This window comes from Nannospalax galili, unplaced genomic scaffold (genome assembly GCF_000622305.1).
Source record: "Nannospalax galili isolate Female #2095 unplaced genomic scaffold, S.galili_v1.0 scaffold1437, whole genome shotgun sequence".
In the NCBI taxonomy this organism is placed as follows: Eukaryota; Metazoa; Chordata; class Mammalia; order Rodentia; family Spalacidae; genus Nannospalax; species Nannospalax galili.
In genome coordinates this window covers 1,850,220-1,876,348 of record NW_008341050.1, presented here as the reverse complement: position 1 = coordinate 1,876,348, position 26,129 = coordinate 1,850,220, and the positions used below count along the sequence as shown (strand labels likewise).

General features: G+C 50.5%; 2 protein-coding genes across 2 annotated transcripts in view; one reads left to right on the top strand and one right to left on the bottom strand.

Moving 5' to 3' along the window:
* The window catches only part of Cdh23 (cadherin related 23), a 426,621-nt gene extending 415,139 nt beyond the window's left edge, over positions 1 to 11,482 (top strand). Inside the window, exons 53-69 of the mRNA XM_029565149.1 lie at positions 587 to 764; positions 912 to 1,123; positions 2,892 to 3,083; positions 3,221 to 3,334; positions 3,946 to 4,075; positions 4,165 to 4,416; positions 4,493 to 4,654; positions 6,820 to 7,076; positions 7,424 to 7,521; positions 7,924 to 8,044; positions 8,126 to 8,205; positions 8,344 to 8,384; positions 8,476 to 8,536; positions 8,989 to 9,118; positions 9,232 to 9,354; positions 9,674 to 9,778; positions 10,467 to 11,482. Coding sequence (XP_029421009.1) covers positions 587 to 764; positions 912 to 1,123; positions 2,892 to 3,083; positions 3,221 to 3,334; positions 3,946 to 4,075; positions 4,165 to 4,416; positions 4,493 to 4,654; positions 6,820 to 7,076; positions 7,424 to 7,521; positions 7,924 to 8,044; positions 8,126 to 8,205; positions 8,344 to 8,384; positions 8,476 to 8,536; positions 8,989 to 9,118; positions 9,232 to 9,354; positions 9,674 to 9,778; positions 10,467 to 10,793 — 2,583 coding nt within the window. The 3' untranslated portion in view covers positions 10,794 to 11,482. The remainder of the gene's footprint in view (positions 1 to 586; positions 765 to 911; positions 1,124 to 2,891; positions 3,084 to 3,220; positions 3,335 to 3,945; positions 4,076 to 4,164; positions 4,417 to 4,492; positions 4,655 to 6,819; positions 7,077 to 7,423; positions 7,522 to 7,923; positions 8,045 to 8,125; positions 8,206 to 8,343; positions 8,385 to 8,475; positions 8,537 to 8,988; positions 9,119 to 9,231; positions 9,355 to 9,673; positions 9,779 to 10,466) is intronic.
* A 44-nt stretch (positions 11,483 to 11,526) lies between these two features.
* Psap (prosaposin) overlaps positions 11,527 to 26,129 on the bottom strand; it is a 32,721-nt gene continuing 18,118 nt past the window's right edge. The window contains exons 3-16 of the mRNA XM_008836643.3: positions 24,759 to 24,833; positions 23,292 to 23,417; positions 22,032 to 22,244; positions 21,325 to 21,468; positions 19,041 to 19,097; positions 17,344 to 17,352; positions 16,323 to 16,364; positions 15,638 to 15,769; positions 14,965 to 15,060; positions 14,391 to 14,634; positions 14,149 to 14,300; positions 13,776 to 13,856; positions 13,481 to 13,588; positions 11,527 to 12,463 (exon numbers count right to left, since the gene is read on the bottom strand). Coding sequence (XP_008834865.1) covers positions 12,428 to 12,463; positions 13,481 to 13,588; positions 13,776 to 13,856; positions 14,149 to 14,300; positions 14,391 to 14,634; positions 14,965 to 15,060; positions 15,638 to 15,769; positions 16,323 to 16,364; positions 17,344 to 17,352; positions 19,041 to 19,097; positions 21,325 to 21,468; positions 22,032 to 22,244; positions 23,292 to 23,417; positions 24,759 to 24,833 — 1,515 coding nt within the window. The 3' untranslated portion in view covers positions 11,527 to 12,427. The remainder of the gene's footprint in view (positions 12,464 to 13,480; positions 13,589 to 13,775; positions 13,857 to 14,148; positions 14,301 to 14,390; positions 14,635 to 14,964; positions 15,061 to 15,637; positions 15,770 to 16,322; positions 16,365 to 17,343; positions 17,353 to 19,040; positions 19,098 to 21,324; positions 21,469 to 22,031; positions 22,245 to 23,291; positions 23,418 to 24,758; positions 24,834 to 26,129) is intronic.

Genomic DNA, 26,129 nt, shown 5'->3' with positions numbered 1-26,129 from the left:
TACACACTGTACTAAGAACATAGCTGACAGAATTATGTGTGTTTGCAAGATTCCCGAGAGAGAAGACTCTTCTGTTCACCGCCCCTTGCACTGTTAAGGAATCTGAGGCTCAAGGAGTTCCATAAAGAGCCTGGGGTCAGACTCTGATACATTATAAGACATCAGATGACAGAACCTGCTGGGTGTTTGGTACACGACTGTAATCTCAGCACTCAAGAGCATCTGGAGTTTGAAGCTAGCCTGGGCTACATAGTGACCATGCCTCTTTTGGGGCAAGTTCTTATATATCTCAGGGTAGCCTCAAACACACTATGTAGCTGAGGATGACCTTGAATTCACAATCCTCCTGCATCTACCTTCCAAGTGCTAGGATTACAAGCGTGGATAACCACGCCCAGTTTATGCAATGCTAGGGGTTGAACCCAGGGCGTCCTGCGTACTAGACAAGCACTCTACCAACTAAGCCACATCCCCAGACCCAAGACCTCCCAGGATGTTGTCTATCTCTTCTCTGTCCCACCTTAACCAGTATGACCAGGTCTCCTGAGGTAGCCTCTATCATGCTTTTGACCTTGACCTCCCCCAGGTGGTAATCCAAGTACTTGATGTCAATGACTGCCGGCCGCAGTTCTCCAAGCCACAGTTCAGCACCAGTGTGTACGAGAATGAACCAGCAGGCACCTCAGTCATCACCATGCTGGCCACTGACCAGGATGAGGGCTCCAATGGACAGCTGACCTATTCACTCGAGGGCCCCGGAATGGGTATGCAGCTTGCCCTGGTCATGGGCAGGGAGGTGTTAGGAGTTGGAGAGAGGCAAGTTGCTGTGTCTACAGCCCTGGGACAGGGGGAAGAGGAGAGACAGGAGGGCTGTCTCAGCCAGACCATGCCCCTGTTTCTCCCATTACCAGAGGCCTTCCACGTGGACATGGACTCAGGCCTGGTGACCACACAGCGGCCACTGCAGTCCTATGAGAGGTTCAACCTGACTGTGGTGGCCACGGATGGTGGTGAGCCCCCACTCTGGGGCACCACCATGCTCCTGGTAGAAGTCATTGATGTCAATGACAACCGCCCCATCTTTGTGCGCCCACCCAACGGCACCATCCTGCACATCAGAGAGGTACTCCTGGTTGCTGAGACCACTGCCCAACAACACCCTTCCTCACATCCAGCCCACCACCTCATTCTGCAGTCACTGCCTGGCAGAGTGCACAGCCCCATTGTCAGAGTGGGAAACAGAAACCAGACAAAGGAGCAGACTTGTCCAGTGCCACACAGAAAAGACCTGAGCGATGACTAGGTCCGTAGGCTGTGCTAGCAGATGAGCTGGGTTCATGTTTAACTCTGTGGTTCACCAGTCAGATGACCTTGAGCAAGTGGCTTCTCTGTAGTGTTTTCATCCACAGATGGGACTAATAATAGCACACGTACCATCCCTTACTCCTAGACTCTACCAAGGCCATCTGGTCTCCAGTCACCCACTTCCCCCAGACTTACCTCAAAATAAACACAAGGCTCTTCTGTCTGTCTACTGCCCCTGCTGATCCTAAAATACAGGCAGCCTGGCCTGGGGACCAGCCTCCTCTTGAGACCCAAGGGAAATGACCAAGCCCAGCATCGCTGAATTCTCTCATTCCTTGGTCTAACTGGCCAACTAAAGTCAGGAGAAGTGCTCTTGTCTTCTACTCTCCTCGCTCCTAAGGCCCAGACAGACATTCCTTAGTGGTATAGTTCTAATATCTCTGACTTGTCCTTTCCCCTACAAACTTGAGCAAGTCTCCACACCTCAGAATGTCAGTGCTAAGGCCACCTTGTTATTGTTTTTTAAGGTGCCATAAGAGAAAATGATCCCAGGACTGGGACTAGGCTATAGGAAATATTGGTCCTGGCATCACATCTGCAGCCATTCAGTGGTCCTCTTTGCTTTGCCCACTAGGGAGCTCAGAGTGGTCAGCCCCTCCTTAAATCTGCAGAGATTTGGGGCACATACCTTGCCCTCCACTTCCATCTATGCCACCTATTTTTCCTTTATTCTAATCTTAACTCATTCGTTCTCATTATAATTCATATATTCTTGTCAGTTGCTTCAAATCTTTTTTTGTGGAGAAGATGGAGCATAAATTAATAATAATCTACTTTTTCACACCAAAGGCCCCATTTGCTAAGTTCTCCCTTCAAAGGCTCTGCATTTTGGAAGATCCATGTCTCCTGAACAACCAGCATTTATAAAGTAATCATCTGTCATCTCATGTTTTATTAATTAGATGACACTGCCATTTGGAATTTCTTGTCATAAACAGTGAACAAACAATGACGCTAGGTCGGGCTGAACATTTTCTAACTAAAATCCAAGAACCATCCTCTAGGGCATTTGCCCAGGGCAGCCTTAGTATAGGCCAGTGTATGACTATAATTAGATTTTCCATGTCTTAGACTGAACTCAAGAGAATGCAGGCATTTGAGGCTTGGAGAGGTGAAAGGGGTATGTCCAAGTTCCACCATGAACTAGTCACCATTAATCATGACCAATCTGTACCCACTCTGCATGTTCTCCATTTACCCCATGGATGGGTGGTGGGTGGTACTGTTTGGGGACACTCAAGAGTGTCAGTGATTGGAGTAGCAGAGAAAGCAAGACAGACACGGAACAAAGGGTATCCTTGGCCTAGACTTTGGATTCCGCACCTGCTTCCCTATCCATCAGCATGCACTGGGACCAGGGGGATGGCAGGAGATGGTCACTCCAAGAGAACTTAAAGTATGTGTGTCCCAAGTTGGACTGTCTGTGGATAAGAGCTTTGACTGAAGGATGGGGAAAGCAAGAGCTCTGTCAGGGCCTGGCTCTGGGATTTTCCATGTCCCGGCACCCCTCACCATGTGCCTCACAGGAGATCCCGTTGCACTCCAATGTGTATGAGGTCTACGCCACTGACAAGGATGAAGGCCTCAACGGGGCTGTGCGCTACAGCTTCCTGAAGACAGCAGGCAACCGTGACTGGGAGTGCTTCACCATTGACCCAGTCAGTGGCCTCATCCAGACTGCTCAGCGCCTGGACCGTGAGAAGCAGGCAGTATACAGTGTAAGGGACAGGGCTGGGATAGGAAATGTGGTGGTCTCCTGGACCACTTCAGGGGACCCAGGTCTAGAAGAGCTCACCTAGGGCCCTAAGCCAACCTACACCATCCTTCCCTTCTGACTGGGTTCCTCTGCCTCCAGCTCATCTTGGTGGCCAGTGACCTGGGTCAGCCAGTGCCATATGAGACCATGCAGCCATTGCAGGTGGCCCTGGAAGACATTGATGACAACGAACCCCTCTTCGTGAGGCCTCCTGTGAGCTCACCCATCCCCTGTACCCATCATATCCCCAAAGGGATTCACTGCCCTCATGCCTACACACTAATCGGCATAGTGTGTCCTGATGCACAACACAGTAAGCCTCTGTCTACACGCACTTCTTACAGAAACAGCTCTTCACTGAATAGCTATGACATTCAAGGACAGGCACTGTTTCAAGGCAATACCCAGTGATCCAAAAAGTAGCCCCAAATGCCTAGGATCCTTGCACTTGTGTCCACATTATAGGCATGCACGTCCATGTGTATACATAGAGCATGAAAATCTACTCTGGGGTATTGAGCTAAAACTGAGCCAAAGTGGCCAGTAGAGCCGAGGAACCCTGTTGTGGTCTCCATGTGTGCACGTAGAGCTGGGATGTCCCCTGGAGGCTGTGTGCATGCACATTAGCATATAAACATATGTTGGAACATGTACTCAGGTGCTAGGCATCAGATGATTCCAAACCCAGCCCTGTCCTCATGGAGATTACGATGGTTCTGTTTGGTCCCTGGGCAGTAGACTCCTCAGCACCCACAAAGTAGGTACCCAGAGTCCTCTGGCCAGGACTGAAGTCTGCATCTCCTGTGACAACTCCTCCCCTGCAGAAGGGAAGCCCCCAGTACCAGCTGCTGACGGTGCCTGAGCACTCACCTCGTGGCACCCTCGTGGGCAACGTGACGGGTGCTATGGATGCAGATGAGGGTCCCAACGCCATTGTGTACTACTTTATCACAGGTGGGGCTGACGGAGCCAGTGCCCCACCTGCCCTGGGGTTGAAGAGGATCCCAAGTGTCCTACCACTCATGTGCCCTGTCTACCTGCAGCCGGCAATGAGGAGAAGAGCTTCCACCTGCAACCAGATGGACGCCTGCTGGTGCTCCAAGACCTGGATCGGGAGCGGGAAGCTGTCTTCTCCTTCATCGTCAAGGCATCCAGCAATCGCAGCTGGACACTTCCCCGAGGACCCTCTCCAGCCCTCGACCTGCTGGCTGACCTCACCCTGCAGGAGGTGCGCGTCGTGTTAGAGGACATAAATGACCAGCCACCGCGCTTCACCAAAGCTGAGTACACCGCAGGTGCATGAACCAGCCAGGGCCTGAGGGCATGGGTGACTCCTTCCCTGACATTTACATGGCCTGCCTCTTCCCACAGGGGTGGCCACTGACGCCAAGGTGGGGTCGGAGCTGATCCAGGTGCTGGCCTTGGATGCAGACATTGGCAACAACAGTCTGGTCTTCTATAGCATTCTGGCCATCCACTACTTCCGGGCTCTTGCCAATGACTCTGAGGATATAGGCCAGGTCTTCACCATGGGTAGGAGCCCCTGCCATTGCATGAACTGTAGTCCAGAGTCCTGTGAATGCCACAGGGCCTCAGTGGCCATCTATGTCAGCCCTTCTGTCTGCCCACGTATTCTCTGCTCCTGTGTTTAGTTCCATCTGCTCTGCATTGTCTACCTACCCATCTGTCTGCATCCACACACTTTCTTTTTCCTGTTTGTGGTGTCCTATTACATTTTTATTTACTGGGGGGTGGGGCATGTCCATGACACACATGTGGAGGTCAGAAGACAACTCGTGGGAGTTGGTTCTTTCCTTCCACCATATGGATCCTGAGGATCACACCCAGTTTGTCAGACATAAAACAACCACCTTTATCCACAGAGCCATCTCACTGGCCTTGTTTTGTTTTTCGTTTTATCGAAACAGGGTCTTGTACACCCCAGCTGGCCTCAAGTTCTCTATGTAGCCAAGAATGTTCTTGAACCAGGCATGGTGGTGCATGCCTTTAATCCCAGAAGAAGCTGGCAGATCTTTGTGAGTTTAAGGCCAGCCTGGTCTACATACTGAATTCCAGGACAGCCAGGGATATATAGTGAGACCCTGTCTCAAAAAGGGGATGAAGGGGGCGCTAGAGAGATGGCTCAGCAATTAAGAGTACTGGAGGACCTGGGTTCAGTTCCCAGCACCCACATGGTGGCTAACAATCATTCAGTTCTGACTCCCTTTTCTGACCTCCAGAGACATTGCCTGACATGGATACACTTCATGTAGGTAAAACATAACAACTGAGCTACATCCCCAGTCCTTTCTCTTTTTTAAGATACATATTTTCACAATATTTTTTAATCATTTTTATGTGTATGAGTGTATTGTTTGTGCGTATGTAAGTGCCCCTGTGTCATGCAATGCCTGCAAAGGTCAGAAGAGAATGTCTGATTCTCCTGGAATTGGAGTCATGGATGGTTGTCAGCCACCAAGTGGGTGCTGGGAATCAAGCGTGGGTCCTCAGCCAGTACTCTTAACTGCTGAGCCATCTCTCCAGCCCTTCTTTTTCCTTTCTCATCTCCTTATCCACCCATTCATCTACCCATGTATCCATCCTTCTGTGTGTCTACTCCCTCCCTATCCCCTTTTCCAGTATTCCCCATCTTTCCATTTGAGCCCCTCTCCTGCGTGTCAGGCCTTGGGCAAGGCACCCGTAAGCTTGAGTTTTCACCTATATGGATGATCCCACAAGATGCCCATCCCATTACACACACCACCACCATCCCTGCCCCCCGCTTCTCTCCTGTGGACTCATTTTCTATATGACAGTCTTGACAGCCAGGAAGTCTTCGGTCTGATATTCAAGGCTCCCCAGATCTTCCTTCTAGTCCCTTTTGGGCCCCACAGCCCTCTACCATCCTTATGGGCTCTACCCCATTCACCCCTGGACCTCTGACCCTTCTGCCTTCATTTCCTGGAATGCCATCCTAACTCCCATCTTACCCCCAGGTATACCTCCCTTGTCCTTCAAGGTCTGGTTCATATGCCACCTGCTCCATTACATAACCAGATACTGTCCTCTTTTCCTCTGAGCCCTATTTTCTATGTGGTGCTGGAATGGAACCCAGGGCCTCATGCAAGATGAGCAAGTGCTGCTGCCAAGCTACATCCCTAGCCTTACTGCTTTAATAAACCAGGTCTCAGAGAAGCTAAGGAGCTTGCTAAAAGTCACAAAGCTAGAAAGTGATGGGTTTTGAATCAAAGTCTTCTGTCTTTTTTGAGGAGCCTAGGTTGAACTACCTCTGATCATTGCTAATGTAGTTGTGGAATTCTGAAGTACATGTGTCTAGTTCATGGGAAAGACCGACCCTAAGGGAGCTCAGAAATGGACACAGACCCTGGTCATCTTTGGGCAGGGCATCCTCCAGTTATGTTTTGTTTAAAATACAGAGTGTTTAAGTAAAAACTTGAGCAACAGTTAAAAATAAGGGGATTTCAGCTGGGTATTGTAGCACATCCCTGTAGTCCCAGAACTCAGGAGGTAAATGTAGGAATGAGAATTTGAGGCCAGCCTGGGCTACCTGGTGAATTCCAGGCCAGTCTGAGCTATATGCTGAAACCTGACCCCTTCCCAAGAAGGGGAAGTTGTAAGGGGTGCACTCAGGAATGCTGGGTGGCCCCTGAACTGTATTACCCCTGGCTCTTCCATAGGGAGCGTGGATGGCATCCTACGTACCTTCGACCTTTTCATGGCCTATAGCCCTGGCTATTTTGTGGTGGACATTGTGGCCCGAGATCTGGCAGGCCACAATGACACAGCCATCATTGGCATCTACATCCTGAGGGATGACCAGCGCGTGAAGATTGTCATCAATGAGATCCCAGACCGTGTGCGAGGCTTTGAGGAAGAGTTCATCCGCCTGCTCTCCAACATCACTGGCGCCACTGTCAACACTGATGACGTGCAGGTGCTCCTGGGGTCTTTGGACTGGGGCAATGGGAGGTGAAGGAGGCAGGTGAGGCATCCTCTGTCACTTCCTAGCAGCATGGCTTTGTGAAAGGGCCCCCCTGGTCTCTGGGGCACCATCTCCTAACCCAAAACAGGGCTAATAGTGAATCACCCTTGTATGGGAGTGAGTGGTCCAGTGTTTGGTCATCCAGAAGATTCAGCAGTGATAGATATGCTGTTACGTAGGCTAGACAGGCTCTTGCAAGATGCCTGCCTATCCCATCCCAACCTATCTGATCCCATTCTCTCCCCCAAGCAGACCAAATGTCCACATGGCCACACCCTATGAATTCCTTTCTCCCCTAGTTCCATGTTGACAAGAAGGGACGGGTAAACTTTGCACAGACTGAACTGCTCATCCATGTGGTGAACCGGGACACCAACCGCATCCTGGATGTGGACCGGTGGGTAGGGGCTGTGCTTTGGATGGACTGCCTGCCTGCCTGTAGTTGAGAAGGGAATCCCTAAAGGAGGCACAAACTCCATCAGTCCCACTGTATAGGCAGAGCTGGGGCAGAATGCACTGGGGGCAGCAGGAGCCCTGCTCATCCCTCTGAGCCTTACTCGCCCTGTCTGTAAAAGGAGTGTCCACTTGTTGTGGAGGGTCCACTAGGAGCCTGGACACAGGCTGGGGATGCTGTGAGATACTATGACCTCCCAGGTCAGTGGTTTTTATCTTGCAAGGCTTCAGGGTGGAGGGCGAATATTGGGCCCGATGGTAGAAGCAGGGTACCTTGCCATGGTGGAGAGTGACTCTTAGGAGGTAGGGTAACTGAGATGGAGTGGAGGCCACAATCTTTATGCAGAGTCATCCAGATGATTGACGAGAACAAGGAACAGCTTCGAAATCTTTTCCGGAACTATAATGTCCTGGACGTGCAGCCCGCCATCTCTGTCCAGCTGCCAGATGATATGTCTGCCCTGCAGGTACCCCACCAGTGACAGCCCCTGTGGTCTGGGTGGGCCGTGTCATGAACACACATGCTCATGGCTGACCTATCCCCACAGATGGCGATCATCATCCTGGCCATCCTCCTCTTCTTGGCCGCCATGCTTTTTGTCCTGATGAACTGGTACTACAGGACTATGTGAGTGTCCCCACCCCTTGGCCTGAAACATGCTAGCCAACCTGCTCCTGGATGGCAGGGCCTGGAGGCAGGCAAGGCTAGGGGCCAGAGACAGGAGCATAGCCTCCCTTATGGGAGTCTCTCTCTACCTCTTTCCAGACACAAGAGAAAGCTCAAGGCCATTGTGGCTGGTTCTGCAGGTAAGTGAAGGCTATGAGATCCCAGGACAAGGTGCCCAGTGCTGCAGCTGGCTGCACCGCTCCCCTCCTCATCCCAACTCTCTTCCTGCAGGGAACTGTGGCTTCATTGACATCATGGACATGCCCAACACCAACAAGTATTCCTTTGATGGGTACGTGGGCTCAAGATTTGTAGGTTCCCTTTGAGGGCCCCTGCAATACCCAGCTAGTGAGAAGTGTCTACAGTAGCCCAAATACTGGCTAAAACTTGGAATGTGTGCGCCCCCTAATGGGACAGTCACGTCTCTGCACCCTCAGAAATATGCTGAGCTGGGTTCCCAGCCCTGTCCAGGTCCCAGTTACTAGGATGCATCATCGGCTTTGGGTGAAGGAGAGAGGTGAGGTGAGACTTTCCCCAACAAAGTTGATCCAGGTTGGCATGCAATCCTGGTTCTAGAGGGTTCCTAGGATTGAAGGATACACCCACAGGTACCACAATGGGGTCCCTATGTATCCAGGTACCACAATGGGGTCCCTATGTATCCAGGCAGTCCAGAGAAATGGGCAGGGCTTACAGGCAAGACTGAGGCTCCTTGCTCTACTCCATCCCACCTCCCAACCACAGAGCCAACCCTGTGTGGCTGGACCCCTTCTGCCGGAACTTGGAGCTGGCAGCACAGGCTGAGCACGAGGATGACTTGCCTGAGAACCTGAGTGATATTGCTGACCTGTGGAACAGCCCCACTCGTACCCACGTGAGCAGGGACAGAGGCCTATGGCCAAGGAGCTGGGGTCTTTGGGGGGTGATTCCCTACCTTGTGTGCATCTCTCATCAACCTGTGCTCCAGTCAATGTCCCCTCTCCACAGGGAACTTTTGGGCGTGAGCCAGCGGCAGTCAAGCCTGATGATGACCGATATCTGCGGGCAGCCATCCAGGAATATGACAACATTGCCAAGCTGGGCCAGATCATTCGAGAGGGGCCTATCAAGGTGAGCCCTCCCTGAAGCCTCTTTCATCTAGTCCCTGGCTGGACTTGGACCCCACTCAAGGATGCGGTGAGGTTGGAGACTTTAGGCTCAGCTAGACCTGCACTCGATAGGGGTGAGAGCATCTGGGCCAAGAGGGAGGCCAGGCACAGGAAGAATGAGGCAAAGCAGCCCAGGTGTCCTGGAGTTCTGGCTAGCCAGTTTCCAGGCTCTCATGGCATCCTCTACTCTAGGACATCTGTGTGCCGACTCCAATAGGGATGAGCCAGAGGTAGGGCAGCTGCCAATGGAAGCAGGGGCGTTAACCCTCTCCCTCTCTCAGGGCTCGCTGCTCAAGGTGGTCCTGGAGGATTACCTACGGCTCAAAAAACTCTTTGCACAGCGGATGGTGCAAAATGCCTCCTCCAGCCACTCCTCCGTCTCCGAGGTAGCGAGGTAGCCGTGGGCGCGTGGGAGCTGTGTGCCCGAGTGCTGTGCCCCATTCCTGGGGATGCTTCCCCCCAACCCCAGCCAAGTCCAAGAGTCAGGCTTGGAGCAGCTACATGAAGTCAGAATGGGGGGTTCTGCTTTCTGGTCTCTGTGGGGTCCTTCCTAGAGGACGTGGTGAGCTCAGAAGTGGTGGTCCAGGAACCCTAAGACACTTCTGAGGGGTGCTTAACTTCAGGAGATTGTAGGCCTACCCTTGGACCTGTAGCAACTAGATCAACATCAATTGCCTTCATCTAGAGGTCATTCCACTGGGTGGAAGACCATGCAGCACTTGAGTCCCTTTTATACCTATTTGTCTTTCCTGCTTCTGGCCTGCATTTAAAGTCTGGTCATGTTTGAGGTCAACTTGGTTACAAATCCAGATCACAATGGTGCTATATAAATAAAAGTTGAGCACAGGACACCCATGTGCTTGAGGACATGTGGTGACCCCTTGAAATGTCCACACTGCCCTCCATTTGAGAAACACTGTCAGACCTGCTGGGTAGACGCCTTGTGTGAGGTAGGAAGCAAGCACACACAGCCAGTGGGATTATGGATCAACCACCTGTTCACACATTGGGTGCAGCCTTAGCTCATGGGAGTTGCTGAGCCACATTGGGGGGGGGTGTCTTTGCCTCTTGCAGCTGATCCAGACAGACCTAGAGGAGGAGCCTGGAGACCACAGCCCAAGCACTGGCAGCCTGCGCTTCCACCACAAGCCACCCATGGAGCTCAAGGGGCCAGATGGAATCCATGTGGTTCATGGCAGCACCGGCACACTGCTGGCCACTGACCTCAACAGCCTGCCAGAGGATGACCAGAAGGGGCTGGGCCACTCACTGGAGACACTGACAGCCAGTGAGGCCACTGCCTTTGAGCGCAACGCACGCACAGAGTCAGCCAAGTCCACCCCTCTGCACAAGCTTCGGGACGTGATCATGGAGAGTCCCCTAGAGATTACAGAGCTGTGACAATGGGCCTCGCTGCTGAGCAGCCCATCCTGCCACCCTCCAGGACAGGAACATGGCCAACACTGCCCAGGCCACCTGTGTGGATAACCTGGTGCTGGCCCTGGAAGCCACAAGCTGAGTGGATTCTCCTGCCAGACACGTTCCACATCTGATCTCTACCTTCATAAAATTTGTTATTTTTTTAAGAAAACTAAAAAAAGATTCTGTGTCTGAGGTCAGGGTAAGGAGGTGTCAGAGCCCAGAAGTTTGAGGACTAGCTCAGCCCTCCATCCTCTATGCCCCACGGAGCAGGGACCTTACACTGGGAGACAAGGCTCAGAGCCACCCCCCCAACTGGCCTACCACTGCAGTTCAAGTCCCCCTGCATTTCTGGCACCTACCTGCTGGACATCCAGGAAGCAGTGAGTGCCACCAGCCCTCCACACACACAAGATCAGTGTCGACAACTGAGTGTTTGCTCCCACTCCCTGCCTTCCTGACATGCCCAGTTGAGACAGACTAATTCCTCTGGCTTTGAATGTGTTTGTGTGTATACCTTTTCTAAATTAAGTTATTCATTCCCTCAAGATTTGCCCCCAGGTTTTGTTTTAACTAATACTGAACGTGTATGGAATGCTGTTTTAAAAGCAACGCAAATGGAACCAGCAATACACTGGCTCTGGCAACATGTGACATAGTGTGTCCTGGGGTACTGGCGGCGCCTAGGATGAGATGTCACAGACACAAGACCAGATCTGGTTAACAGAACTTTGTTTTTATTGTCACAAACTTTTTAGTGCAAAACAAATGAAAATCTAGGTCCATTTTAACAGCATGTATGCATCCTGCTGGCTTTACAGGCGTACTGCCAACTGGGGGGTGGAAAAGAAACTTGGGGTGACCAAGGAAGCCAACAGAAAGTAAGGAGCTCTGTTGTCCAAACTGGTTTGAGAGGGATGGTTATCAAGAACGGTATGGCTGGGGCATGCAGGGCACAAAGCAGGGATCCAGAAGCCAGGTAGACACAGTACGCACGCACGCGCGCACACACACACGGCCAGACCGCCACAGAGCACGGGCTGGTTACAGTCACAAGCTTCCCTTCCCCACCCAAGCCCACAGAACCCAAAACAAGACAGATGAGGAAACAAAAACGGGGTGAAGGGTGAACCCACGGACAGCAATGTCCCAAGCCACCAGCAGGAGCATCCAAAACCACCTTTGTACTATTACAAGAGCAGTTTTATTATTCTAAAGCTCTGATTATTCTGTCCTTCTAATCAAAACTCCTTAGTACCACAGGAAGGGAGGGAGCTCCCTTCTCAGTACACAAGGCAGCCCCAGAAGCTCTCAGCTTACCAAACACCTGACAGGACTCAGAAAAAGTTCCTGCTGCCCCCTGGCTCATTGCCTTCCTCCTCCTCCAACAGATGGGTATGAGGACAGCTGGACAGCCCAGGCCCAGGATGCCCTCATTCTTCAAGCAGAAAGGGGACACTGAAGTAGCTGTCAGCACTTTCCACATGACAGCAATGCTACAGTAAGGGGGAGAGATGAGAGAACGGGGGGATCCTATTTATAACAAAGTTGAATAGATCTGTGGTGTTCATTACCCCAGACCTGCAAGGAGGCTGCAATTTCTGTAAGCTGGAAAACTAATTCCACACATGGCGTTTGCAATGGTCCACAGCCTGGTAGGAGAAAGGAAGAGAGTTTAGACTTCGGAAGCTGACCGCCATTCCTGGCCCACATGCATATCAGACATCACCCAAAATGTGACCTGGCTTTATCCTTGTCACTTAGAAGTCACCAGATGCAGAGGACCCAAGACACTATGTCAAAACAGGATCTGTGGCCCTCAGAGCTTTGAGGACTCTTACACCACCAGTCCAGAACCACAGAGTCCCTCCCTGCAGCTCTGAACCCAGGCATCCACTCACACCTGGTCCCCTTTGTCCTGCTGCTTGACTGCCAAAGCTCCTCGCCCAAAGCTGCACAGGCTCAAGAAAGGCAACCTCTGGCTGAGCTGTCACCACAGCAGTAGAAACCACAGTGCCACAAAAGGGTAGTGATGGCACAAAGGTCCCAGCTAGAGGAAGGAGGTGGCCCAACAATGCCCAAGATGACTCATCTCCCATCACAGGGTCACAAGGAACCACGAGAAGGAAGCAAAAGTTGTGTGAACCATTACACAACAGAGGCCAAGCCAAACACCTCCACCCAGGAGATCAGTGCCATGGTCCCTGGGGCTGCTGGGAAGGGCGGTGGAGCAGCCTAGAGTGAAGGCTCCAGCAGGGACAAATGTGCTCCTGAACACAAGAGAACTTGCACAATGCATGGGTCCCACAGGTCTGGTGCAATCCCTAGTGATCTCGTATGAAACTGGCACTGTCATAAGAGAACAAGATTTAAAAGCAGAAGTAAAACTACTAGGGGCCACCAAGATACTCAGTGGGCAAAAGTACTTGCCACAGAAAGATTAAGAGAACCCACTCCACAAAGTTGTCCTCTAACCTTCATCTGTGCACCACAGTACACATGCACCCACACAGGCCATACACAGTAATAAAGCAAAAAACCCTCAACACTATGCCCAAGACAAAAGCAGTTAGGCCTGCCGTCAGGGTACAGCCTGACACTCACTTCCATGACGCTCTCCCACAGCCACCCTGCAGAAGGCAAGCTACAGTAGGTCCTGGGACACTCACATTGCAACGGGCTGCAGTCTCCATGTTCTGACACCAGTAGCTAGGACCCCAGACACACTTCTCCGTTCCCAACAGCAACTTAGAGGCAGAGGGGCAGACTCCAATTTTCTATGTGGTTAAGGAAAAAAAAAAAAGAGTTGCCTAGCCGACCTCCTTCAGAGCTAAGACTGAACTGTTTCCAAAAGCAGCCAGCCCCCCTCCCACTCATACCCTGAGGTCAGGTCTCAGAACAGTCTGTGCCCGCACTCTTCCCCCAGGTTACAGCTGCAAGGCCAGGGCTCCCACTGAGACTTACTGAACACACAAAGGAAGGATCTATCATCTCCAGGAGGATTTCCAGCAGCACTGGCTCATACTGAGCCATAAATTCATCACACTGCCAAGGAAAGGGACATGGGTTCCAGGGTAGGTTGTGTCCTCACAAATGTTGACAGGCTGGCTATCTACTAGAGTCCTGACATTTCCATCCCACTGGGTCTTGGGGCCCAGCCTTCCCAGAGACCCTTCCCACCCTACAAGGCCTCCCTAGCCTGGGTCCTTTCCCATTCATGGCTTCATGCACTACCAATAGATCACCTGTACACAAAGCCTCCCAGGCTCAGGCCTGCATCAAGTACAAGGTCCCCCCACACGCTTGCACTGGGGCATAGCAGGGAACAGCCGCATACCTGCTTCTGGTAGGAGGCTGGCAGGAAGCTACAGCCCTTCTCGAGTGCAGCCAGAATCTCCTCCTTGGTACTGTTTTTCTCCAGGTTATGCTCCAAATAGCTGACCAGTTCCTTGCACACCTTACAGAACCCACCAGCCTTCTGTGGAGTTGCTGCACAAGAGATTGCAGGGATCAATGCTGGCAGGGTCCTCCTTAACCTGAGAGGGTTAACCCCTTTCCCTCACTGCACCTTGGCCTTACCAGGCAGCATGGGCTGTTTGGGCAGGACAGGCTGTATGGGCAACACAGGCTGCTCAAGCTTCTCAACTGGGTCACTGCCAGTGGAACAGAGCTGGATCACACCACACAGCAGCTCAGGGCTCAACTCCTTCACAAGGATGTCCAGCAGGTAAAGGCCGTATGTGTCTACCACCTCCTTGCACGTGGTTGAAGCAGGGGCGGGCAGTAGTAAGCATGCTCTGCCCACAGCCTCAATTATTTTTTCCTGAAAACGTGAGAGGATCATGTCAGAAGGGAAACTAGCCAACGATAGGAAGAGAGCCTGTAAACACTAGGGAACCAGCCAACAGTGAGGTGCTACTCCCTCTCTACCCAGCTGTTAACAGAACAAGATGGGATGGCTATGCACAGGGCACTGAAATCTCCCTTCAAGGTACTAGGGTTGGCTCAAGTGTCAGGTGGGAGAGCATTTCCCAGGTACATGCAAGAGCCCCACCTCTTCTTCCAGTGGATTCTCTCATTGGCACCTTCTGACAAGGAGAAGGCGGAAGACACTTGACAGAGCAGGCCTTGCCTAGTCAAGGAAATAACATACCTCGCTGGCATTGCTAGCAAGCAGTTCAGATACTTTCTTCATCATGTACTGACACGCCTTGCAGAAAACCACACTGTGGGCCTGGAGCAGCTCCTTCTGTGAGGGCCAGGAAGAGAGCATTTTAATGCTGGGACCGGAGTCCCTCGGGCCTGTCCCTGGAACAGAGCAGGATCCACAGGGGAGCAAGAGGACAGGGCAGGAGACATTACAGCAAAAACCACTGCCTACCAAATTGCAAAGTGACACCTTCCTGACACCTACAGACAATTCTATACTGTCCATTACGTATGTGGGGCAGGGATCCTTTTCCTCAACCTTTTAAAACCACTACACTCCCCACCTCTCCAGCCCTAAACAGCTATCCTCATGATGTACCATCACTTCACCATCCTATATTCATTTAGGGGCGGTAGATATCAATGTAGAACAGTAACTGCCTGTTATTTGAATACGTCAGTCTGGTCCTGACTTCCTGACCACCCAAAGCTGCTGTTTAGAATCTACCTCTAGCAAAGCAAGGCTGCTGGGGACACCTAGTGGTCTCAACCTCAAATATACTTGGGAGCCAGGCTGGGAACCAAAAGTCTGTGACTCACAAAACATGACAACACAGAAGAGTGGGAGAGTAGGGTGTCAGATACCCCAGTCAGCACATGACAGTGACGGCAGGTACCTCATAGGGGTCCATCAATTCCAGGGCCGGGAGGACGTTCTTGAGGGCCACAGTGGCAGGGATCAGGGTCTTCATAGGCACTTCCTTGACCTCATCACAGAAGCCAACCAGAGCACAAATTTCCTTAGGTTGCTGAAGAAACAAGAGTCACTGTCAGACAGTCTGTTTGCTGCCCTCAAATCCCCTTACTAGATACTAAGGTCAGGATGCTATGGCCCCAGTATCAAACTGACTCCTCCCACCCCGGCTACCAGGGGTTTTAATTCAATCTAAAAGGGCTCATGTTGAACGGTTGCATGTGTGCCAGTTCCATCCATCAGACAGCCTCCACCTTTGCTGCTCTAGCCAGGGCTACCCTAAGATAGGGAGCCTCCCAACACCTCTTATATCCCAAGGATACCTGGGCTACACATGTCTCTCAGGTCACTCAAAAGAAGTGAGCTCTCTGGAGGGACTACACACACAGTCCATGAGCTCACAGAAAGCCAAAGCGTTAGAAATAAAACCACACAGGATGCTTCAGTGGCAGCATCATTTAAGATGCTGCATTAGGGGAAATACTGTGCCGCACTACACATGAGAGCCCCACACCCAAGTAAGTCATTTCCAGTCACAAGGTCTCCAAGCTGATTTCCCTTTCACCGTCTTGACACCAAACCACAGAGAACCAGTGTGAAATACTGACCATCACAGTGCCAACGCCCAGAGCAAGACCCATCCATCGACCCTGTATGTGAAGCAACCACAGCCAGCACTCAGCTCTGAGCCTAGCAGTATCTGCCCCTCACATCCAACAGCAGTGGAACGGGGCTGCTGAGAAGTGGGGCCTGAGGCAGGAGAACTATGGCTATGGCCTGCCTGTATTGAGAAGGTTGGAGAACTAAGTATGGTTACACAGGCACTGAGAAATGTGCATCCTAGATTCCATCTCTGATGCATTTTGAGATTTTCTTTTATGTTGGGGGGGATGTCAGAATGAGACTAAAGATAGTTTTTTTGGGGGGGCGGGGGTGCCAAGATTCAGAGGGCGTGTCTCCCTGCAGCAGTCTAAGTGGTAATTCAGGCATCTCAATTTAAGCCTTTTCCTAGGATATTGAAAATGCAAATCTCAGAGATAGAAGGCAATGCTCAGAATGGTTCCAAAAGGGCACTAGCTCAGCCAGTATGGGCCAAGCATAGTTCCTACAGCATGCCACCCAGTGTGGCTCCAGACCCCACATGACCCATCCTATCTGAGGGCAGAAGCCACAACCAAGAGGTCTCTGGATCCAGCAGGTCTCTGGATCCAGCAGGCAGGCCAGGAAGTCTGCGTCTACTTTGCTCATGCAGAAGCATTTCTGGGGTTAGGAAAATAGTCATGCAATGTCACTCATTGTGACAGACACAAGGTGTCCCACCAGGAACCCCGCCTCCACTAAAGGAAGCTAAGGTGTCGTCATCACCTGGCGACAGGCATATGTGTGCTTTGCTGGCTTCACTTTCCCACCCCCAAAAGGAGCTGTGCCCCCGACCACCTGAAGTGTTGGCTCTCAGGGGAAGGATGTCTAGAAAGGGGGCTAGGAGGCAGGCCCTTGCCTTTCACAACCATTCCTTGTATCTGTCAGAGCTGACCATGCCAGACCAAAAAAAAGCAAAAAAAAAAAAATTAAAGAGTAAAATGACTAGAAGCAGCCGAGCACTACCACAAGCACATTCTCACCACATACCTGATCCTGCTGTTGAACAAAAAAACAGGAAATCGGAGGGGAAAATAAGAGAAAGGAAAAGACACAACAGTTAAGAAAAATTAAAACAAAATTAAATCAAGCAGTTAACCAGGTTGTAAGGATGTCACAAAGTTTAAGGGCAAACACCCTGGAGTATGGTAAGGAGTTTAGAGGGCCCAGAAAGCTAGTTCCAGACTCAATGGACAGACTATGTTGCTGGGGGCAGTATCGCAGCCCAAACACTGCAGCGAGGGTCCTGGAAACTGCCCCTATAAAGGGTCTTCCATCCCTGGAGCCTAACCCCACCTGACCAGAGCAGTGAATCTGGACCTAGGGCTGCTCAAATTGGAGGTAGAGGCTTTCATCCCTGGAGCCTAATCCCACCAGCCACAGCAGCGAATCTGGACCTGGGGCTGCCCAAATTGGAGGTACAGGGGTTATAAATCACCAACTGTACAACCTCAGGCCAGACGCCAGCCTGGAAGGCAGATGTAGCAGTGGCTCTAAAGACTTAGGCTTTAATTAGGAATTCCAGCTTCTGTTATCCTAACGGCCAAACAGGAACGAATGTATAAGGATGCCACGCCATCATTCCAAGGGCAAACCTGAACACTGTCCAACCACCCACAGGAGACTGCTCATATAAATTATGTTCTTGCTACACTGTGGGTTAATATGCAGCCACATGAAAGTCATGCACAAGAATAATCAGTATTTTTAGGGGGAAATCTACATTAAAGTACAAGATGGCCTCTAAACACATCTAAATGATGTTTTTGCAAAACCCAAATAAGGATAAAAACTTTAAAAAAAAAACTTCCCACACAGTATTTACAATGAGAAAATACTGACGTCAGCTGGAAGGACCGACTTCCAATCAGAAGGCTTAACCTACTTCAGATGTAGGTCTTCATACGCTGGCTTGAAGTGTTTTCACAAGGCAGGGAGTGTGTAAGTAAAAGCCCCAACCCACCCTGCTAGAAGACTGCTTGAGTGGGCAGGACAGGACAGGGCAGCACAGCGGGGTGCTAACTATACACAAAGCTAGAAGGGGGCCCTATTCAAGAACAAGGACCACACAGCATGAGGAAGAGGAAGCAAGTGGACCCCACCCCTTCCAGCCCTGCAGGCTAGATGTCTGCATAGCTGGCACCTGCTCTCTAGGGTCTGACCAGCCTGTGCTAGAGCCAGTCTTCAGCATCAGCTGTGTCCCAAGACCCAGGTTTCCCATCTCTCCTAGGCAATGAATGACCACACCCCCAGCTGCCTGGACAAATCAGGAGCTGGGCTCAAGCAAGCCTAGTTCCTTGGTCACAGGGTCCGCTCTGCTCTGCTAGGCAGAGCTCCTTCCCTCCTGACCCCAAAAGCAGGCTGTCCCTCAAATTCTCCCACCTTAGTGGCAGGGCAGACTTCTACAGACCCCAGCATTCAAGCCAGACACTAGCAATCTGATGGCCAGCTCTCACATGCACAAGCAAAGAGGCCCCAGGCTGCCACTGGGGCAGTCCAGGGATCAAATCAGCTAAGGCAGGCTTTCCTGATAGGAAAAAGGGGCTGAGATTGTGAATGGGAGTTTGCTGGGCACAGACAGTTCACTTTGGCTCACTACAGTTACGCAATGGAAAAGGAGGGTGCTAAACCATGGAGTTTTCAAAAATGCTGGCGATGACGCAAGGAAGGGGTCCCCTACCACCTACCATGTGCATCATCATCTGGATGGCGACTTCGGAATACTGGTCGATGTAGTTCTTACACTGGAGAGAGAGAGAGGCCATCAGTTAAGTGAATTACAACCAAACCAACATTTCACCCATGCCAGCTGGTGACTTCCAGCTGCATGCAGTGGCCCATGCCTGGAATTCCAGCACCCAGGAGGGCAAGAGGAATGACTTCCAGACCAGCCTGAGCTGCAGAGACCCTTTCTCCCAAGGAAAAATTCCTAGGAGAGGAATTCTCAGTGTCTGCTTGAGCAAGTTTTTGTTTTGTTTTGGTTTGGTTTAGTTTGGTATTTTGAGGTAGGGTCTCCCTATAGGCTGCATGCAGTGGCCCATGCCTGGAATTCCAGCACCCAGGAGGGCAAGAGGAATGACTTCCAGACCAGCCTGAGCTGCAGAGACCCTTTCTCCCAAGGAAAAATTCCTAGGAGAGGAATTCTCAGTGTCTGCTTGAGCAAGTTTTTGTTTTGTTTTGGTTTGGTTTAGTTTGGTATTTTGAGGTAGGGTCTCCCTATAGCCCCACGGGGCTGGCCTAGAATGTAGATCTCAGAGATCTACCTGCCTCTCCGCCCAGCCTGAGCAAGCTTTAATAAGATAAAATGGCAGTTTGGTTATTTCTCTACCCAGAGGAAATGTGTGGCAGTGTTGTGAACTCAGAGATCCGCCTGCCTCTGCCTCCCAAGTGCTAGAATTAAAGGCGTGCGCTACCACACCCAGCAAGACTGATATTTAAAGCCAGAATTTAAATAGAGTTTTTTTCAACTGCCTGCCTTCCTTAATCTAGGCATTTCCAGCAGACCCTCAGAGAGTAGCAAGTGTCGGGACCGAGGGCCTCCCCAGGAAGAAGAGCCAGGGACTCCAACAGGCCTCAGAGAGGGTTTAAGTGGGAACAGTTAAGATAGTAATTGCAGGGCCATTTCAGTGAGATTACATGGTCCTCAAAATGTTGAGAAATGGGCAGAAAGGCAGCCTCAGATCCAGGGCTGGCCATTCCTACTGCAACAGCCTCCCCTGTACGTGGCCAGGCAGGTTCTGTGGGTGCTCAGGCCCAAAGCTGGCCTTTTGGTTTTACACATCCATTTCACAAGTGTGGTTAATAATGAGAATAAGGTTTAAGAAAGGAACCCACCTGCAGAATTAACAAAGTAGGTTTCTAAGGCCACAGGACTAAAGGCAACTTCCAGGTCAATGTCCTGAGGTTGCTTACTGGTGGCCATTTCCTGAGGGAAACACTTAAAACTATGAGCCTCACTCATGGACAACAGTCATGCTTTTAAAAACAGGTTCTATCCCCAGGTTCAGAAGAGGGAATAGAAAGACTAGAGCCAGGAGGAGAATGAACACAAGGAAACCGTTTTCCAGACAGCTGGACAGATACTCATAAGAACTCACAGCAATGGTGGCAGCATGCACAAGTCCCACCTAAGCTCAAGCCAGACAAATCCCAGCACAGACCCAGCCCTACCTCAGGTACTATTGGCAACAGATGGCTGCTGCCAGAGGAGAGTCAGTCTCTTGGTTCACCAGGCTCCAGTGAATAAACTCACACCAAAGGGTATTTGAGGACAAAACCTGACTCTATAGGCCTTTATATGTACATACATACACACACACACATATTAGAGTACATGAACTTGGTTGGGGATAGTAAGGGGGTACAGATAGGGGAGGGGATCTAAATACAATCAAAATCTATTACATTAAATTTGCAAAAAATAATTTAAAACAGGTTTAGGGCCAGCAGATGACTTATCAGGTAAAGGTGCTTGCCACCAAGCTTGATGACCTGAGTTCAATCTCGGGCTGACATGGTGGAAAGAAATGACTCCCAAAGGTTGTCCCTTGATCTTCACAAGCACATCATGGCACACATGTGAGTATACACACAAATCACATTTGTCTTTTTGAGACAGGATCTCCCTGTAGCCCCAGCTGGCCTCAAGAGATCCACCTGCCTCGGCCTAAAGGCATGTGCCACCACGTCCAGCTTATAAATCATTTTTAAAAATTCAAAAATGAACAAAATTTAAAAAATAAGTTCTAGTGTATTTCTAATACATATAGTGGCAAGAAAAAGCTTTACAAAAGCAGTCTTCCATTGGCCCAAAAATTTGTTATAAAAAAGATTCAACTAATCAAATATACCAAAGTCTCTACACGCCCCCAAAAGCAGCTGGAGAAAGGGACACTTTCACCTGCCTCTTCCTCAGCACTACGGCTTGCACACTAGCCCAGATCATCCAAGGCCTTGGGGAGTAAGGCTCACCATGTCGGCCATGCCAGGCCCCAGGCGGTCGCACTCTTCCTTGGCATGATCCACCAAGCTCTGGACAAAGGTGGAGTTGGTCTTCACAGAGGTCTGGATATCTGTCACCATCTGCACACAGTCTTGGCAGACATCTCCACTTGCCTACAAGGACAGCGAGGACAGCAGCTATGCAGCCAAGAGGGCACAAGTTCCTGGAGCACGCCATACCTCACCCACCCAGGCCCCATCACAGGGGTGGCTGGCTTGACAGCTCCACAACCCAGAGTTCTAACCTCCTGGCTATTCCTTCTGGTAACAGTAATACGAGGGGGTGGCACTGCAGCAAGCTCTACTGAAGGGAAAGCACTGGTTCGAGCACTGGTTGCTCTTACAGAAGACCTGGGTTAGGTTCCCAGCACCCAAATTGTGGCTAACAACAGTCCACAACTTCAGTTTAAGGGGAATCCAACACCCTCTTCTGGCCTCCACAGGCATCACACACAGGTGTGTGCACACAGGTGGTACACTTAAAAGATATATGCAGGCAACACATATGTACACATAAGCTGAAGATAAATGAATCAAAATTTGAAATAAAAATCTCATTCTTTAGAAACTACAGACTCAAGGAACAAGTGGAGAAGCTTGTTTAGTGATGTGCACACTGCCCCTGCTAGCCCATCTCTAGTGGGTACATCACCAACATCTCATTCACCCTGACTTACCTTGGGCCAGGGCTGACTTTGGGAACCATCCTTGGGAGCCGGCTGAGGATAGAGCAGGAGAGGGATGTTGGCCATGAAGGGAGCCACCACACTAGCCATGTCCACCTCTGGGATCTTATTGGTCTCAAGCTGCTTCTGGTGGTTCAGTTCGGCCAGGTGCTTCTGAAGAGACTGGCACAGGTTGAGTGCAGAGCACACCTCCCCGGGGTTGCTCTGGAAGGGAGAAAAAATGGCTGAAAGCCCCTCTCCACATGACAGGAAATGGTCTGCTGTCTACCAGTCCCCCACTAAGTCCCTAAAAAAAACACACTGCTCTGGAAGAATGGGAGGATAACCTTACAGGGGCCTTCCAGGCTTTTCCCTACCCCCAATGTCACTGCTCACCTCTAAGGGAGATGAGTTGCTGGGCAGAGAGAAAGGGTCAGAGTCTGAGTCACTGTCACAGCCCCGTTACAAGCTAACACAACCCACTGGTTTCAAACACCTTCCATGTGGTTCCCAAGTTCCCACTGCTTACCACCACGTGGACATCTCTAGTTTACATCCTTCTTCCTGCTTCCCTGCCTGGCCGTTTTAGCCAAAGACTCCATTGCTGACTCCCCAGAGACCTGGAGGATGTTCCCACCCCCGTCTCCCATATATCCCCTGAGTAAGGCCAGTCCATTCGCCCTTCAAACACAATGTGTATCTGCCCATCTCCACTGTCTCCAACCACATAGAGCAATGCTGTAACCTCCATCCTGGGTATCTTGCCTATGCCTCCACTGTAGCTCATAGCCATGGGACCTAGAGAGCCTCACATCACCTTCGTCACCAAACCTTGGTCCCATCTCAACACTCTCAGTCCCACTGGCCCACTAGTTTCTCAGCACCTCTCCTTCCGAAATCCACAAAGCTACCTCCTTGTTCTCTACTGAAACCCAGCTTCCACAATCTGGGCAGAATATACACTTGTTGAATGACAAAGTGAGCGTCCTAGTGGTTGATCCCACAGATACATCCCTAGGACTACTCAATTCTACATTCACAGAAATGAAGCCAGGTGCTTATTCAAGGGGTAAAGACCTAACAAACATTTTGTCTAACTGGCGTTGACAAACCTTCACAGAATCCAAGGAATTCCAGCTTTAGCAAGTCAGAGAACCTGATGTGTCACAGCTACTCAATTCACGAAGCTATGAAGAGCTATAAAATAAATCCCACCCAGCCCCTATGCTCTGGGCCCTGAAGTAGCATCAAGAGCCTGTCCCCATCACCTACCATCTCCCCCTTGATCATGTCCAGGATGACAGGCAGATAAGAGTCAACCACCTCCTTGCAGGATGATGACAGGTTGGGGTTACGAAGCCAGTCACAGGTCTTCTCCAGGTAATGAAGGATCTCTTCCTATGAGGGGACACAAGGCAAGAAGCCCTCTGTGAGTGACTACAGCAAAAAGCAAGCCTGGAGACCTGCCCACCTCAGGGGAAGAATGGTGGGAAGCTAGTGGTTCCCCAAGGCTCTGTCAACACAACAGGTAAAAACACAAAAATTCTAAACAGGGAGCCTTTGCCCTGTGATCTTACAAGCACAAGTAATCCTGAGGTGGTAGCCAAAATGACAGCCACATGTTAGCCTAGCTGCTGATTGAGTAGAGTGTAAAATTCCAGTTAACTTTGGGTACTTTAATCTAGGTTAGCAAGCCAGGCCCCATTCGGCCTATTATGTACAGCCTAGAATAAGGAATAGTTTTTTTTATTTATTATTTTAATTATTTGTTTATGGGTTTGTGCAAGTGAGTGCAGTGCCCATGGGGGCCAGAAGAGGGCATCAGATTACCCTGGAGCTGGAGTAACGGGTGGTCATGAGCTGTCCAACATGAGTGCTAGAAATCAAACTTGGGTCCACTGAAGAGTACACCTTAGTGTCTCTCAGGCCTCAGCTTATTTTTAAACTGCTTTTTAAAAGGAACATGTATGTATGTATGGGCTAGGGAGCTGGCTCCTGTGTCAAGAGCTTGCTGTACAAACAAGAAGACCTGAATTTGGATCCTCAGCATCCACATGCATAAAAGTCAGGCATGACAACACATACCTATAACCCCAGCACAGGGAGAAGGAGGGGGAAGGGAGACGGGGGAAAAGGTGTAGGGTAAAGACAAGCAGATCCTAGGAGTTCTCTGACCAGACAGTCTAGCTGAAATGGCAAGCTGAGGTTCAGTGACTGACTGTCTCAAAAAAAAAAAAAAAAAACGTAGAAAGCCAGGCATGGTGGTGGTACACAGCTTTAATCCCACCACTCAGGAGGCAAAGGCAGAATCAACTGGTCTACATAGCTGGTGCCGGGGGCTATAGGTAGACACTGTCCCAAAAAGTTGACCCCTCCATACACATGCATAGATAAGTGTGCCCCCCACCTACAGAGACACATGAGCATACACACATAAAAATGCCTATGCATAAGTTGGGTATGATGGCTTGCACCTATAATTCCAGCACTCAGAAAGCTAACCAGCCTGGATAACCTAGTAAGGGACACCTCAAAAAAAAAAAAAAACCAAACAGCTGCAGTACAAAAGCCTAACATTTCTTACTTTGCCCTTTCCAACTTTTGCCACCCCTGGGCCAACACTCCTCCTCTCCGGACCTCCAGAGCCACCATTTTCCTAAGGAAGCCCAGCACCTGGCCACAGTCCACATCATGCCCACGCCTACATCCACCCCCATATCCCCACTCACAGCAGCTCACCTCAGTGCCATTCTTTTTCAGTAGGTTGCCAGCTTCGGTGACAACCTCTTTGCACACGTCGCATGGAAGAGATTTCTAAGAGAACACAAATGAGGGAGAGCTTTGTATGTGCAGGACACTTCATACCCCATCCCCCCATCCCCATTCCTGATCTTATCTGACCAGTACTGTGATCAAGATGGTATTCCACTGTCACATCCTAATGCCTGCCCTTGCATGTGAGGAGAGAAGCAGCAGGATACAAGGGAAGGACAGGGTAATCCCTCCTTGGTACCCTCTGGCCCTCAGCCCCTGCTCAATGCACATGGCACTAGTCGATCTCCTAGGAATGCTCACAGCTGTGAAGAAAACAGCTAGGATAAAATGGCAGTCATGTCAAAGCACAACCCAAGCCAGTCAGTGAGCTTCTCAACCCCCCACTGACCACCCCCTGGTACCTCATCTACTTCTGCTCCCAGGCAGCACTCTGAACAAGTATTAGACACACACCAAAGCCAATCTCTGACAGGCCTGGCCTGGGAAATCCTAGGTGGTTCTCGAAGCTCATGGAGAACCACATGTACTTCCTCCTTGATGCCAACTGACCTTTAGCCCATGGAGGAGCTAACTTGTCTGCCTGCGATTAAAGGACAACTATAGACTGAGCTATATCAGAGAAACCTGTGTGAACCTTCAGACCCTGTCAAGTTGATAACCCTGTCAAGCTATTAACTATGCATGGTCATGGAGTCTGGCAGCTCCACAACCACCCAATCCAGAAGGTTCTATATATAGTCCTCACTCAATGCACAGGAAACTTGAGAAGAGGAAGCATTATTCAAAACACAAAAGGGAGAACCCAAATCTGAACTTTCTGGCCACAAGATGAGAAGTTTCTAGTGAGTGATTTCAGCAATGTTTAATCAAGTTTTCTTTTACTGAAGGTGGAGTAGCAGTCACTAACAAGTTTAGAACCCAAACTCCACACAGCCTGCCACTGTGTGCCCCAGAGCACATTCATCTGAATGCAGGTGGACTCAGCAAAGCTCCATCTCCAAGGGATTTGAAACACATAAGAATGTAGTCTCCTTCCATTTCCCAGAGTCCCATTACATGCTCCACTTAACAACACCTACATGGAGACTGTCATATCTTCCTCTGTGCAGGGACAGCTAGAAATAAAAGGTTACTTAGCTACATCTGGCTCTCATTCTCCAACAGTGGTCTGCCTGGCTGAGGGAGAAGGGGAGCAGATGGGGAAAGACCTGGAAAGCCTATCATGTGCTTTGTGGGGCAGGAGACAAAGGCCGGGCTATGTGCCTATGTAGGCACACCACAGACCCACTGGGTCTTCACCTAGGTGGGGAACTGGATCCTGCAGAAAGGCCTGTA